Source organism: Giraffa tippelskirchi, chromosome 13, assembly GCF_054371585.1.
Source record: "Giraffa tippelskirchi isolate mGirTip1 chromosome 13, T2T-mGirTip1v1.2.pri, whole genome shotgun sequence".
NCBI lineage: Eukaryota > Metazoa > Chordata > Mammalia > Artiodactyla > Giraffidae > Giraffa > Giraffa tippelskirchi.
The window spans coordinates 73,125,661-73,140,404 of record NC_137287.1 but is presented as its reverse complement, the minus strand read 5'-3'; the positions used below and the strand labels follow the sequence as shown (position 1 = coordinate 73,140,404).

At 41.9% G+C, this 14,744-nt stretch overlaps 1 protein-coding gene across 4 annotated transcripts in view; it reads left to right on the top strand.

Annotated features, from left to right (window-relative positions):
- Window positions 1–4,114: 4,114 nt before the first annotated feature.
- DCLRE1C (DNA cross-link repair 1C) overlaps window positions 4,115–14,744 on the top strand; it is a 36,380-nt gene continuing 25,750 nt past the window's right edge. For 2 of the 4 annotated variants that reach the window (XM_081553559.1, XM_081553558.1), the window contains exons 1-2: window positions 4,115–4,262; window positions 13,294–13,345. Coding sequence is in view for 1 of the 4 variants with exons in the window: in XM_081553558.1 (XP_081409684.1) it covers window positions 4,154–4,262; window positions 13,294–13,345 (161 nt within the window). In the remaining 3 variants the exon portion in view is untranslated. The remainder of the gene's footprint in view (window positions 4,263–13,293; window positions 13,346–14,744) is intronic. The other 2 variants (XM_081553560.1, XM_081553561.1) reach the window with 1 other exon arrangement.

The window sequence follows — 14,744 nt, the reverse complement described above, 5'->3', positions numbered from 1 at the left end:
TAGAAGAATATGTGCTATATAAGTAAAAACTAAAAGCAATAAAGATTTTGTCCTTGGACCGATGGTCCTTGGGCCATCAAAAACTGTCTGTCTCCTTTCTTTTCCTTTCGCCGACGCCGTTCATCCCTTGGGGACCCCTCGACCAGCTGGAGCGGGACTCCAGCACACCACTGCTACTGTGATGCTGTGGAAGCAGTATAGCATGGTGGCTAGGAGATACATTCATCTGTTGATTCCATATCTTGGCAATTTTAAATAATGCTGCTGGACACTTATTCCTTGGAAGAAAAGCTATGACCAACTGAGACAGCATATTAAAAAGGAGAGACATTGCTTTGCCAACAAAGGTCCATCTATTCAAAGCTATGGTTTTTCCAGTAGTCTTGTATGGATTTGAGAGTTGGGCCATAAAGAAGACTGAGCACTGAAGAATTGATCCTTTTGAACTGTGGTGCTGGAGAAGACTCTTGAGAGTCCCTTGGATTTCAAGATCAAACCAGTCAATCCTAAAGAAAATCAACCCTGAATATTCATTGAAAGGACTGATGCTGAAGCTCCAATACGTTGGCCCATGTGAAGAGCTGACTCATTGGAAAAGACCCTGATGCTGGGAAGGATTGAAGGCAGGAGAGGGGGACGACAGAGGATGAGATGGTTGGATGGATCACTGACTCGATGGACATGAATTTGAGTAAGCTCTGGGAGATGGTGAAGGACAGTGTGCTGCAGCCCATGGGGTCACAAAGAGTTGGACACAACTGAGCGGCTGAACAACAACAATGAACATTGGTTAATTCTTTTTGAATTAATGGGTTTCCTTTTTGATATATACCCACGAGTGGAACTGATGGGTCATATGGTATTTTGTATATATATCCTATTTTTAGCTTTTTGAGAAACTTCCATACTGTTTTCCGCAGTAGCTGCACCAACTTGTATTTCCATCAATAGTGTACAAGCGGTCTCTTTTCTCTACATCTTCACCAGTATCTGTTACTTGTGTTCTTTTTGATGATAGTCATCCTGACAGGTGTAAGGTGCTATCTCATTGTAGTACTAATTTGCATTTCTCTGTTGATTAGTGATGCTGAGTATCTTTTCAAGTCCCTGTTGGTCATCTATATGTCTTCTTTGGAAGAACGTCTATTCAGGTCTTCTACCCATTTTTAAATTGGGTTGTTTAGGGGAGGTTGCTGTTAATTGTATGAGCTGTTTATGCATTTTGGATATTAACCCCTTATGTTGTTGTTTAGTCTCTAAGTCATGTTTGACTCTTTTAAGATGTCATGGGCTGTATAAGTCATATTACTTGCAAATATTTTCTCCCATTTAGTAGGTTATCTTTTGGTCTTGTCCCTGGCTATCTTTGCTGTGCAATAGTTTTTAAGTTTAATTAGGTCCCATATGTTTATTTTGCTTTTATTTCCTTTGCTTTAGGAGCAGACCTCCAAAAAAAAATATTGCTACAATTTATGTCAGAGTATTACACCTGTGTTTTCTTCTAAGAGTTTTCTGGCTTCCGTTCTTACATTCAGGTCTTTAATCTATATTGAGTTATCTTTGCATATGATGTTGTAAAAGAATAAAATTAGAACATTTTCTATGTAGCTGTCTGGTTTTCCCAACACCACTGTTGAAGAGACTGTCTTTTCTCTGTTAGATATACTTGCCTCCCTTGTTGTAGATTAATTGACCAGAAGTGCATGGGTTTATTTCTGGGATTTCTATCCTGTTCCACTGATCTATGAGTCTGTTCTTGTGCCAGTACCATATTGTTTTGATGATTGTAGCTTTGTAGTCCAGTCTGAAGTCAGGGAGTATTATTCCCTCAACTCTGTTCTTCCCCCAACTCTGTTCTTCTTTCTCAATATTGTTGGCTATCAGAGTCCTTTGTGTTTCCACATAAATTTTAAAATTATTTGTTATAGTTCTGTGAAAAATGCTCTTGGTATGTTGATAGGGATTGTGCTGAATCTTACATTGGAAATGTGGAATCTTAACCACTGGACCACCAGGGAAACCTCATAGCTAGGTCAGTTCAGTCAGTTCGGTCGCTCAGTCATGTCTGACTCTTTGCAACCCCATGAATTGCAGCACGCCAGGCCTCCCTGTCCATCACCATCTCCCGGAGTTCACCCAAACCCATGTCCATTGAGTCAGTGATGCCATCCAACCATCTCATCTTCTGTCGACCCCATCTCCTCCTGCCCCCAATCCTTCCCAGCATCAGGATCTTTTCCAATGAGTCAATTCTTTGCATCAGGTGGCCAAAGTATTGGAGCTTCAGCCTCAACATCAGTTCTTCCAGTGAACACCCAGGACTGATCTCCTTTAGGATGGACTGGTTGGATCTCCTTGCAGTCCAGGGGACTCTCAAGAGTTGTCTCGAGCACCACAGTTCAAAAGCATCAATTCTTTGGTGCTCAGCTTTCTTCACAGTCCAACTCTCACATCCATACATGACTACTGGAAAAACCATAGCCTTGACTAGACGGACCTTTGTTGGCAAAATAATGTCTCTGCTTTTTAATATGCTGTCTAGGTTGGTCATAACTTTCCTTCCAAGGAGTAAGCGTCTTTTAATTTCATGGTTGCAATCACCATCTGCAGTGATTTTGGAGCCCCCAAAAATAAAGTCAGCCACTGTTTCCATTGTTTCCCCATCTATCTGCCATGAAGTGATGGGACCGGATGCCATGATCTTAGTTTTCTGAATGTTGGGTGTTGAGCCAACTTTTTCACTCTCCTCTTTCACTTTCATCAAGAGGCTCTTTAGTTCTTCTTCACTTTCTGCCTGCCATAAGGGTGGTGTCATCTGCATATCTGAGGTTATTGATATTTCTCCTGGCAATCTTGATTCCAGCTTGTGCTTCACCCAGCCCGGAATTTCTCATGATATACTCTGCATATAAGTTAAATAAGTAGGGTGACAATATACAGCCTTGACACACTCCTTTTCCTATTTGGAACCAGTCTGTTGTTCCATGTCTAGTTCTAACTGTTGCTTCCTGACCTGCACACAGGTTTCTCAAGAGGCAGGTCAGGTGGTCTGGTATTCCCATCTCTTTCAGAATTTCCCAGAGTTTGCTGTGATCCACACAGTCAAACGGAGAAGGCAATGGCAATCTACTCCAGTACTCTTGCTTGGAAAATCCCATGGACAGAGGAGCCTGGTAGGCTGCAGTCCATGGGGTCGCGAGGAGTCGGACACGACTGAGCGACTTCACTTTCACTTTTCACTTTCATGCACTGGAGAAGGAAATGGCAACCCACTCCAGTATTCTTGCCTGGAGAATCCCAGGGACGGCGAAGCCTGGCGGGCTGCCGTCTATGGGGTCGCACAGAGTCGGGCACGACTGAAGCGTCTTAGCAGCAGCAGCAGCAGCACACAGTCAAAGGCTTTGGCATAGTCAATAAAGCAGAAATAGATGTTTTTCTGGAACTCTCTTGCTTTTTCAATGATCCAGCGGATGTCGGCAATTTGATATCTGGTTCCTCTGCCTTTTCTAAAACCAGTTTGAACATCTGGAAGTTCATGGTTCACGTATTGCTGAAGCCTGGCTTGGAGAATATACCACAAGACTGATAGAATTTTCTCACACAATCTTCACGATTATCCCATAAAGAAGACACTGGGAAGGGACGAGAAAGACGAGAAGCCAAAGCAAGCTTTCAGGAACACAGTGGACAAGCAGGAAGCGGAATGCAGTCGGATTTCAAAGCCAAGGTCCGCATCCCGCTTCGCATCCTTGGATGTAGTAGCCTGCTCTGGACGTTGTCTCCCTTCACATTCTTGTTCCTGCACAGACCCAGGCAACTCTTCACCAAATCGACGATGTGTTGTGCCAACGTACACAGGAGGGGCCCCGCTGCTCGCATTACAGCCTAGATTCCACTCAGCCTCTCAGCTGTGAACGCAGAGTAGCCCAGGTGTTTGGTTTTAACCCGCTGGTGACAGGAGGCCGGAACTGACAGGAGGCTCGTTGGCACCGCCCACCCCGGACGCGAAGCTGTTCTGATTGGACTTTGCTGCGCCCGGCCGGCCAATGGTGAGCGGTGGCAAGTTCCCGGAAGTGGCAGCGGGGCTGGATGGAGGCTGTGGCTTCCGCGGCTCACTCGCGAGGCGACTAGTCTGCCAAGGTTGACCGACGCTATGAGCTCCTTCGAGGGTCAGATGGTAGAGTATCCAACCATCTCCATAGACCGCTTCGACAGGGAGAACCTGAGGGCCCGTGCCTACTTCCTGTCCCACTGCCACAAAGGTGAGTGAGCGCAGCGCGTCGCCTCCTCCCAGGGACCCGGGCTGCGTGGGATCGGGCCTCTCGAGAAGGTCACCCACGTCTGGAGAGAGGGAAGGCGAGGGTCTTGCAGGAGGAAGTGCAGGCTTTGGGAAGCCATGCGAGAAACTTTCTTGAACCTTGTCTCAGCCGGGCCCTTCAGTCTAATCTGAGGCTTTATCTTCTCATCCCTCATACTGCGGGATAGAACAGCAACTATCAGTTGCCACTGACCCATGCCACTTTGATCTGCCACAACTGTTCGGTTCTTTTGAAAGCTCTCCCAGTGCCCAATAGTCAGAGGTTGACGGGTATTACTTAGTTCTTCCCCCATATCCTCGGGATTATGTTATAAAGACAAGTTTAGATGAAATTCTGCCATGCAGTGCAGTTTAGTCGCTCAGTCGTATCCGACTCTTTGCGACCCCATGGACTGCAGTACACCAGGCCTCCCTGTCCATCACCAACTCCCGGAGCTTGCTCAAACTCATGTCCATCCAGTCGGTGATGCCATCCAGCCATCTCATCCGCTGTCGTCCCCTTCTCCTGCTGCCTTCAATCTTCCCCAGCATCAGGGTCTTTTCCAATGAGTCAGTTCTTCGCATCAGGTGGCCAAAGTATTGGTGCTTCAACTTCAGCAACAGTCCTTGGATTGAATATTCAGGACTTATTTCCTTTAGGACTGACTGATTTGATCTCCTTGCAGTCCAAGGGACTCTCAAGAGTCTTCTCCAGCACCACAGTTCAGAAGCATCAATTCTTCAGCGCTCAGCTTTCTTTATAGTCCAACTTTCACATCCATACACGCTTACTGGAAAAACCGTAGGTTTGACTGAACAGACCTTTCTTGGCAAAGTAATGTCTCTGCTTTTTAATATGCTGTCTAGGTTTGTCATACATAGATTTTCTTCCCAGGAGAAGCGTCTAATGCCATACTCCCACACACAAATTAGCAAGCATGCAGGCACTGAAAAGTCCTGTCTGTAAGCTCCAGGAATTGCAAGCTCCCCTCCCTTATAGATGTTCTGTCTAGAGGTGGGATGCGGTTTCTTTTATAGAGGGCCAGGTCAGGCAGCCAGAATACTAATGTTTCACAGCTGGAAGCTGTTAGGAATTAAGTCTGGGCATCACCTCCTAATGATAGGGTCCCAAGGCTAACTGCTCCAGGCAAGGCTGGAGCATCTCTAAAACGTTTTAGCCAGTCTCCAGGGCTGGGGTACGCCTGATTTCCCAACTACTTTCCATTTTAACATCTGACATACTGACTGATAGGTCACTAACTTTACCTATGAAAATAGGTTCCATATTCATTGTGCTAATTGGCACAGCCTTGGGCATTGACCAGAGATGAAGCTTAACTGAAGCGGTCTGGAAGCTGCCTCTTGAGTGTGGACTTCCAGAGTAGCTTAAGTAAGATCCCCAACCCCTATTTTGAGGAGTGACTAAGATATTTATTCATGTACAAATCACACTGTGTGATTTTAAAGTAAGCTGCAGATACCAAAACTTGCCCCTCATTGCACGGTTGGTGTGAAGACCAGCTGTTGTCTTGTGTGTGGAATCAGTCACTTAAGGTAGTGTAAATTGATGAAATTTCTGCTGTGGGGAAATGCCTCTGCTTTCCAGCTCTCAGCCCCTTTTTTTTCTCTCTTTAATGAGAAAAATCTGGACCTCCTTTCCTGATTCACTGAAGAACATAGGAGCCTCTGTACAGTCTTTCTGCATCTTGATAACATTTTTGTTTTTGCCTTGTTTTTCATTGGGAATTCACTGCTGGGTGAGAATATTTTTACCTTTTCTGTTGAGTCTCTCCGGGAGGTGTCTGAACTCACACGTGGTGGCCACAATGAAAGAATGGATTCAGGGCTTGGCCTTCATATTTTGCAGTAGTGAGTTTGGAGAAAGAGTTCATGTTCATCTAAAGGAATTGGTATGTTTGCTTGTTTTTGTATTTATATGTGTATTTATATTTTTACTTATTTTTTTAAATTGAGGAATAGTTGTGAAATCATCATCATTAGTTTGTACATTAAGGAAGACTCTCTCCTTTCCAGCACTTTATAATAACTTTTCCTATTCTCTGATCCCACGTGAATCTGTTTTCCTAATAAGGAAGTAAACTCATCAAGGGCAAGAACTCTCCTTCTGCTTTCTGAGGTTTGCCACATTGCCCACTGGTGGTTTTTAACCATTTTGGGAAACAGACTTCTTTGGAGTGACTTGTGCACCACACCCCCCAAACCCCAGTTCAGATACTGAATCCATAACTCCCAGTGTGGCTGTATTTGGAGAAGGGACTTTTAGTAGGTGAACTCCAATGAGCAAGGTTAACTCCAATGATCTGGAAAATTCCATGGACAGAGGAGCCTGGTGGGCTACACTGCATGGGGTCGCAAAGAGTCGGACACAAATGAGTAACTAACACTTGAAGGTTAAATGAGGTTGTAAGGGTGAGGTTCTAATTTGATAGGATTGGTGGCCTTAAAAGAAAAGGAGGAGAGCTCTCTCCCTCCACATGCACAGTGAGGAAAGGTGTGAGCACATAGCAAGAACATGGCTGTTTGTAAGGCAGGAGGAGACGCATCCCCAGAAACCAGTCTCGTCACCTTAATCTTGAATTTAGCTTCCAGAATTGTTAGAAATGCAATTCTGTTTAAGCCACACAGACTCTGATATTTTGTTATTGCAGCCTGAGCTGACTGATGCAGGATGTCTGACAAGATCTATGGCCTCTTAACACATGCACATACACTGTTAACATCACATCTTGATGAAAGTTAAGGTGGGCCGTGGACCTGCTTGATGCTTGTTTATGGCCCATCTGGAATCCAGTGCTGTGCTCAGGGCAGACTTGACTAAGCACCAGTGAGGCCTGGAGGACAAGAGGGGACCCATAGCCTTAAGACAGTGGCCCAGGATGGGGGGAGGATCCCTTCTGGAGACAACTTAAGATGATTTATTCTGGTCAAAGAAAACAAGGCTCTGGAAGAGAGACTCTGGATGCAGTCCTTGTTGTTGTTGAGTCGCTCAGTTGTGTCCAGCTGTTCTGACCCCACAGACTGTAGCCTGCCAGGCTTCTCTGTCCATGAGATTTCCCAGGCAAGAACACTGGAGTGGGTTGCCATTTCCTCCAGGGAATCATCCTGACTCAGGGATCAAACCTGGGTCTCCTGCACTGCAGGCAGATTTTTTACCACTGAGCCACTAACATCACAAAGTAAACTCATCCAGGTCCCCTTGACTGCCCATGAGGAGGGAACCTGGGGTGGTGGGCTGGGCTGTCTTGATGGAACAGGATGCTGCCCACTGAATTGATTTGGGAACATGGAGCAGAGTCCTGAGTCAGCCTTCTATTTGTCATGACTCAAACAGTTTAGAAACTACATAACAGAGAGTCCTGCTCGGGGATGCGCTCATTGTCCCAAAAAGCCTGGACCAGGAGTGACGTGAGGAGATGCACCCTCTGAGGGGGCAGGTGGACTGTCCTGTAGAGGCATGTGGTTGGTCAGTGTCGGTCACAGGAGGTGTGGTGATGGCTTTGTTTTCATTAGTTTAAGGATCATTGCATATAAATTTGAGGGTGTGTGTGTTGGTAGTTCAGTTGTTCTGTTGTGTCTGACTCTTTGCGACCCCATGGACTGCAGCACGCTAGGCTTACCTGTCCATCACCGACTCCCGGAGCTTGCTCAAACTCATGTCCATCGAGTTGGTGATGCCATCCAACCATCTCATCCTCTGTCATCCCCTTATGCTGCCTTCAATCTTTGCCAGCATCAGGGTCTTTTCCAATGAGTCAGTTCTTCACATCAGGTGGCTAAAGTAGTGGAGCTTCAGCTTTAGCATCAGTCCTTCCAACGAATATTCAGGACTGATTTCCTTTAGGATTGACTGGTTTGATCTCCTTGCAATCCAGGGGACTCTCAAGAGTCTTCTCCAACACCAAAGCATCAATTCTTTGGTGCTCAGCTTTCTTTATAATCCAACTCTCACATCCATACATGACTACTGGAAAAACCATAGCTTTGACTAGACAGACCTTTGTCGGCAAAGTAATGTCTCTGCTTTTTAATATGCTGTCTAGGTTGGTCATAGCTTTTCTTCCAAGGAGCAAGCATCTTTTAATTTCATGGCTGCAGTCACCATCTGCAGTGATTTTGGGGCCCAGGAAAATAAAGTCTGTCACTGTTTCCATTGTTTCCCCATCTATTTGCCATGAAATTATGGGACTGGGTGCCATGATCTTAGTTTTCTGAATGTTGAATTTTAAGCCAACTTTTTCACTCTCTTCTTTTACTTTCATCAAGAGACTCTTAGGTTCTTTGCTTTCTGCCATAAGGGTGGTGTCATCTGCATATCTGAGGTTATTGGTGCTTCTCCCGGCAATCTTGATTCCAGCTTGTGCTTCATCCAGCCTGGCATTTTGCATGATGTACTCTGCATATAAGTAAAATAAGCAGGGTGATATACAGCATTGATATACTCCTTTCCCAATTTGGAACCAGTCTGTTGTTCCATGTCCAGTTCTAACTGTTGCTTCTTGACCTGCATACAGATTTCTCGGGAGGCAGGTAAGATGGTCTTGTATTCATATTTGTTTAAGAATTTTCCAGTTTGTTTTGATCCACACAGTCAAAGGATTTGGCATAGTCAATAAAGCAGAAGTAGATGTTTCTCTGGAACTCTCTTGCTTTTTTGATGATCCAACAGATGTTGGCAATTTGGTTTCTGGTTCCTCTGCCTTTTCTAAATCCAGCTTGAACATCTGGAAGTTCATGGTTCACATACTGTTGAAGCCTGGCTTGGAGAATTTTGAGCATTACTTTGCTAGTGTGTGAGATGAGTGCAATTGTGTGGTAGTTTGAACATCCTTTGGCATTGTCATTCTTTGGGATTGGAATGAAAACTGACCTTTTCCAGTGTTGGTAGTGAATAGGGTAATTAGATCTTTTTCTTGTGGGTTATTGCCACGTTATTTAACATTGCCTCCCTAACAACCAAGCTTGACTGTCTTTGCTTTCATCAGGGGTGGTAATGGGCAGTGTTTACATAAATGCAAATGAAAGTCAGTTTTGATAAATGATTTGAGGAGGAAATGACTTTCAAAATAACCAACTTAGTTATAGTTTTGAGTAAAATTAATTTCCAGAAACATTTATGTATTAGCCTTAAAAGAGCTGGAAAAAAGTTGTTTAGAGAGAATACGTTTGTTTTAATTAGCTTTAAACTTACTAAACTTATTATCAGTTTTTAGAAAACTTATGAAGATTGTTAACTTGTGGTTAGACAGCAATTTTGTGGCTAAATAATATCCTTCATGCATGTAAACCACAGTTTTCTTTATCCATTCATCCACTGATGGACACTTAGGTTGTTTCCTTGTCTTGGCTATTGTAAATAATAGTGCAATGAACCTGGGGTGCAGATATCTTTCTTCAGATAAATACACAGATTTGGAATTGCCAGATCATATGATAGTTCTGTATTTTAATTTTTTGAGGAAATTCCATATGGTTTTCTATAAAATTGGCTGCACTAATTTACATTCCCACCAACAGTGCACAAGGGTTCCCATTTCTCTACATCCTTTTCAACATTTGTTATTTTTCTTTTTGATAATAACCATTCTAATGGTTGTGAGGTAATATCTTATACTGGGTTTGATTTACATTTCACTGGTGATTAGTGATGTAGAACATCTTTTGATGTGCCTTTTGGCCATCTGTATGTCTTGGGGAAAATGTCTATTTAGATCTGCCCATTAAAAAAAATCACATTGTATTGCTCATTTGTTTATTTTTGCTTTTGGTGTCAGAGTAAAAAAAAATCATCATCAAGACCCATGTCAAGTAACTTACTGCCTATGTTTTCGTCTAGAAATTTTATGGTTTCAGATCTTACATTCAAGTCTTTAATCTGTTTTGAGTTAATTCTTATGTATAGTATAAGACAGTGGGTTAGGTTTCATTCCAAGCATAGCAACAAAGACCCAGCACAGCCAAAAATAAAAAAAATAAGATTTTATATATATATATAAACAACTATAGATTTGGGTGTAATTAGTCTTAAATTTTGAGGTGGGCATGGCAACCCACTCCAGTATTCTTGCCTGGGGAATTCCATGGACAGGGAAGCATGGCTGGCTACAGTCCATGGGGTCACAGAGAGTCGGACACAATTGAATGCCTAACACTTTCACTTTTTATCATAAATTAATTGACACTATATAAGTAGGTTTATTTCTGGGCTTACTATTCTGTTTTGTTGATCTATCTGTGTGTTTTTATGCCAGTACCATACTGTTTTAATTACTATAGCTTTGAAATACATTTTGTAATTAGAAGACATGTCTCCAGTTTTGTTCTTTTTCAACACTACTTTGGCTATTTGGGGTCTTTTGTGGTTATATACAAATTTTATGATTATTTGAACTTTTTCTATGGATAATGTTAATGGAATTTTGACATTGGTTACATTGAGCCTGTTGATTGCTTTGTGTGGTATGGACAATTTAACAATATTGATTCTTTCAATCTGTGAACATGGAATATCTTTCCGTTTATGTTTGTCATCTTCAATTTCTTTCATTAATGTCTTATAGTTTTCAATATACAAGCCTTCATTTCCTTGGTTAAATTTATTCCTAGGCATTTTATTCTTTTTGATGTAGTTGTGAATGGGAGTGTTTTCTTAATTTCTCTTTCTGATGGATTGTTATTAGTGTGTAGAAATGGAACAGAATTTTGTATGCTGATATCCTGCAGCTTTAATGAATTTCTTTATTCTACAGTTTTTTGATTGAGTCTTTAGGGTTTTCTATATATGTGTAATGCTGTCTGTAAGTAGCATAAGGTTTACTTCTTCCTTTCCACTTTGGATGCCTTTTTTCTTGTCTAATTGATCTGCCTGGGACTTGCAATACTATGTTGAATAAAAGAGAAAGAGTGAGCATTCTTGTCTTGTTCCTGATCTTAGAAAAATAGCTTTCAGCTTTTCACCACTGATTATGATGTTTGCTGAGAACTTGTCACATATGGCCTTTATTATTTTAAGGTATGTTCCATCTGTACCTGGTTTATTGAGATTTTTTTTTATCATAAATGTACATTGCGTTTTGTCCAGTGCTTTTGTACATCTGTTGAGATGATTATATGATTTTTATCCTTCATTTTGTTAATGAGATTATCACATTGATTGATTTGTGGATGTTGAACCAAGTTTGCATCCCTGCAACAAGTCCCACTTAACCATGGCGTATGATCCTTTTAATATATTGTTGAATTCTGTTTGCTGATATTTTGTTGATGATTTTTTATTCTATGTACATCAGGGATATTGGGCTGTAATTTTCTTTTTTGTGTGTGGTGTCCTTGTCTGGTTTTGGTATCAGGGTAATACTAGCTTCATAAAATGAGTTCACTGAATGTTTGTAGAATTCAGCAGCAGTCTACAGCCATACCACCCTGAACGTGCCCGATCTCATCTCATCTCGGAAGCTAAGCAGGGTCAGGCCTGGTTACTACTTGGATGGGAGAATTCAGCAGCAAAGCCATCAGGTCTGGGACTTTTGTTTGTTGGATTTTTTAAATTACTGATATTAGAAAGGATATTCAATATCCTTACTAGTAATCAGTCTGCTCAGATTTGCTGTTTCATCATGATTCAGTCCTTCTAGGTTGTATGTTTCTAAGAATTTATCAATTTCTTCTAGGCCATCAACTTTGTTGGTGTATAATTGTTCGTAGTAGTCTCTTACTCTTTCTTTTCTGTGGCAACAGTTGTAATAACTCTTCTTTTATTTCTGATTTTATTCATTTGAGCCCTATGTGTGTCTCTTTTTTGTTGGTGAGTCTAGCAAAGACTTGCCAATTTTGTTTATCTTTTTAAAGAACCAGCTGTTAGTTTCACTGATTTTTCTCTGTTGCCTTTTTAGTCTCTACTTCATTTGTTTTTGTTCTAATTTTTGTTATTTCCTTCCTTCTAATAGTTTTGGGCTTTGTTATTTTTCTAGTTCCTTGAAGTGTAAAATTAGGTTGATTTTTCTTATTTCTTGAGGTAGAGATTTATCACTTGCACTTCCCCCTTAGAATTGTTTTTGTGCATCCCACATATTTTGGTATGTTTTATTTCCATTTTCATTTGTTTCAAGGTATTTTGAAATTTCTCTTTTGATTTCTTCTTTGGCTCATTGGTTGTTCAGTAGTGTGTTGTTTAATCGCCATATATTTGTGAATTTTCCAGTTTTCTTGTAATTAATTTCTAGTTTTATACCATTGTAGTTGGAAAAGATGCTTGATATGATTTTAATCTTCTTAAATATATTGAGACTCATTGCGTGACCTAATGTGTGTATGTCTTGGAAAATGTTCCATGTGCATTTGAGAAGAATGTATGTTCTATTGCTTTTGCTTGGAACGTTCTGTATGTATTTGTGAAGTTCATCTACTCTAATGTTTGTTTAAGCCCAGTGTCTCTTTAATGATTTTCAACCCAGCAGTCACAGTTGGCTGAGAAGTTAATGAAACTCTTCTTATTCTGGCCTAAGCCTGAATGGTTTCCTCAAGGATTCCATGGAAACAAACTTGAATTTCCAGATGGACTAACTTAGTGACTGGAATTGAAGGAGTTAGAGAGAGCATGGTCCGAAGATGGTTGGATTGAAATAAAAGAGAGTAGAGGAAAATGATGGAAGCAGTTCCAAATGAGACCCTGGTCATGCATTCTTCTGTGGCTACTCCAGGTGATTTAGACTTGGAGATAGAGAGGCTTATTCTCCTTTTAAATGGCTTCTGTTGGCTCAGAGATGGTCAACTTTGGTGGTTCTTGTCCTATTTTCAGTGGATTCTTCACTTGCAGAAGCAAGAGCTCATACAAATCAATGCTCCTATAAAAATGAAACTCTCATTTATTTTCTCTTGAAAGGAAGTCTATAAAAAACAGACAACTCAGTTTCCTTGGGTCAAGGAATCCTCTGAAAAAATAATGTATTTATGATATCTGATTCTTTTCATGTTTTCAGATCATATGAAAGGATTAAGAGCCCCTAACTTGAAAAGAAGGTTGGAATGCAGGTAATTTTTTCTTGCTATTTATTTGTGTGTGCTTTTTTAAGTAAAAATTTTAGTTGAGCTGTAACATCTACATAGACAAGTACTTACATCATAAGGAAACAGTCTGATGAACTTTTACAAGTAAGCACGTGTGTAGCTTCTGCCCAGCCTGAGAAATAGAACAGCAATAACCTGGTACAGAACTCTGTCCCTCCCCCACTTAATCTTTCCCACTCACAGATAACCTTTCTTCTGACTTCTGTCATCATTGTTTAGCTTTTGGTTATAAAATCAATTCTATTTTATAGATGAGGAAACTCAGGAACCAGAGGGGTTAAATTAGTTGCCCAAGGTCACACAGCTAGTAAAGTGGCAGGACCAGGATTCCCACCAGGTCTGTGTGACTTTAGAGCCTGTATATTAGTTACCTATTGCTGTTTAACAAACTACCCACAAGCTCAGTGTCTTAAAATAACCCTAATCATGTATTCTCTCTCTCTTCTGTTTCTGTGGGTCAGGAGCTCTGACAGGGCATAGTGGGGATGGCTGGTTTCTGCCTGACTGGGTATTATATGGGGCTGATGTTACGTCATGGAGGCTTACTCATTCAATGTCTGACACCTGGGTTAGGCAGACTCAAACAGGTGGGGCCCTTTGGGTATCTCCACCTCTAAAAATCTCTCTTCAGCATAGTGGTTTCAGGATAGCTGGAGTTTTTAAAGGAAAACAAAGTGTACGTCCCAGATGAGAGCTGTGTTAGTCGCTCAAATATGTCCGACTCTTTGCGACCCCATGGACATAGCCCACCATGTTCCTCTGTCCTTGGGATTCTCCAGTCAAGAATACTTAAGTGGGTTGCCAATTCCTTCTCCAAGGTATCAATCCACCCAGAGACTGAACCCAGGTCTCCTGCATTGCAGGCGAATTCTTGACCGTCTGGCCACCAGAGACCTATAAAAGAGAGCTAGTGGCAGCCATATTGTCCAGAGATGTAGACTCGGAAGCCCTACAGTATTACTTCCATCACATTCTGTTGGCTAAGGCAGTGACAAAGGTCTGCTCAGGTTCAAGGGGAGGCCAACACAGACCCCTTCTGTCAGTGGAAATTCCATGACCATTTTGTTAAGAAGACCATGTGTGGTTGGGGGGATAACATGGCCATCTTTGGAAAGTATGATCTACCATAGACTGTATTCCTAACTTCTAAACTGGAGTGTCCGGACTCTTTGCAACCCCATGGACTAATGCAGTCTATGGAATTCTTCAGGCCAGAATACTGGAGTGGGTAGCCTTTCCCTTCTCCAGTGGACCTTCCCAACCCAGGGATCGAACCCAGGTCTCCTGCATTCTTTACCAGCTGAGCCACAAGGGAAGCCCAAGAATACTGGAGTGGGTAGCCTATCCCTTCTCCAGCAGATCT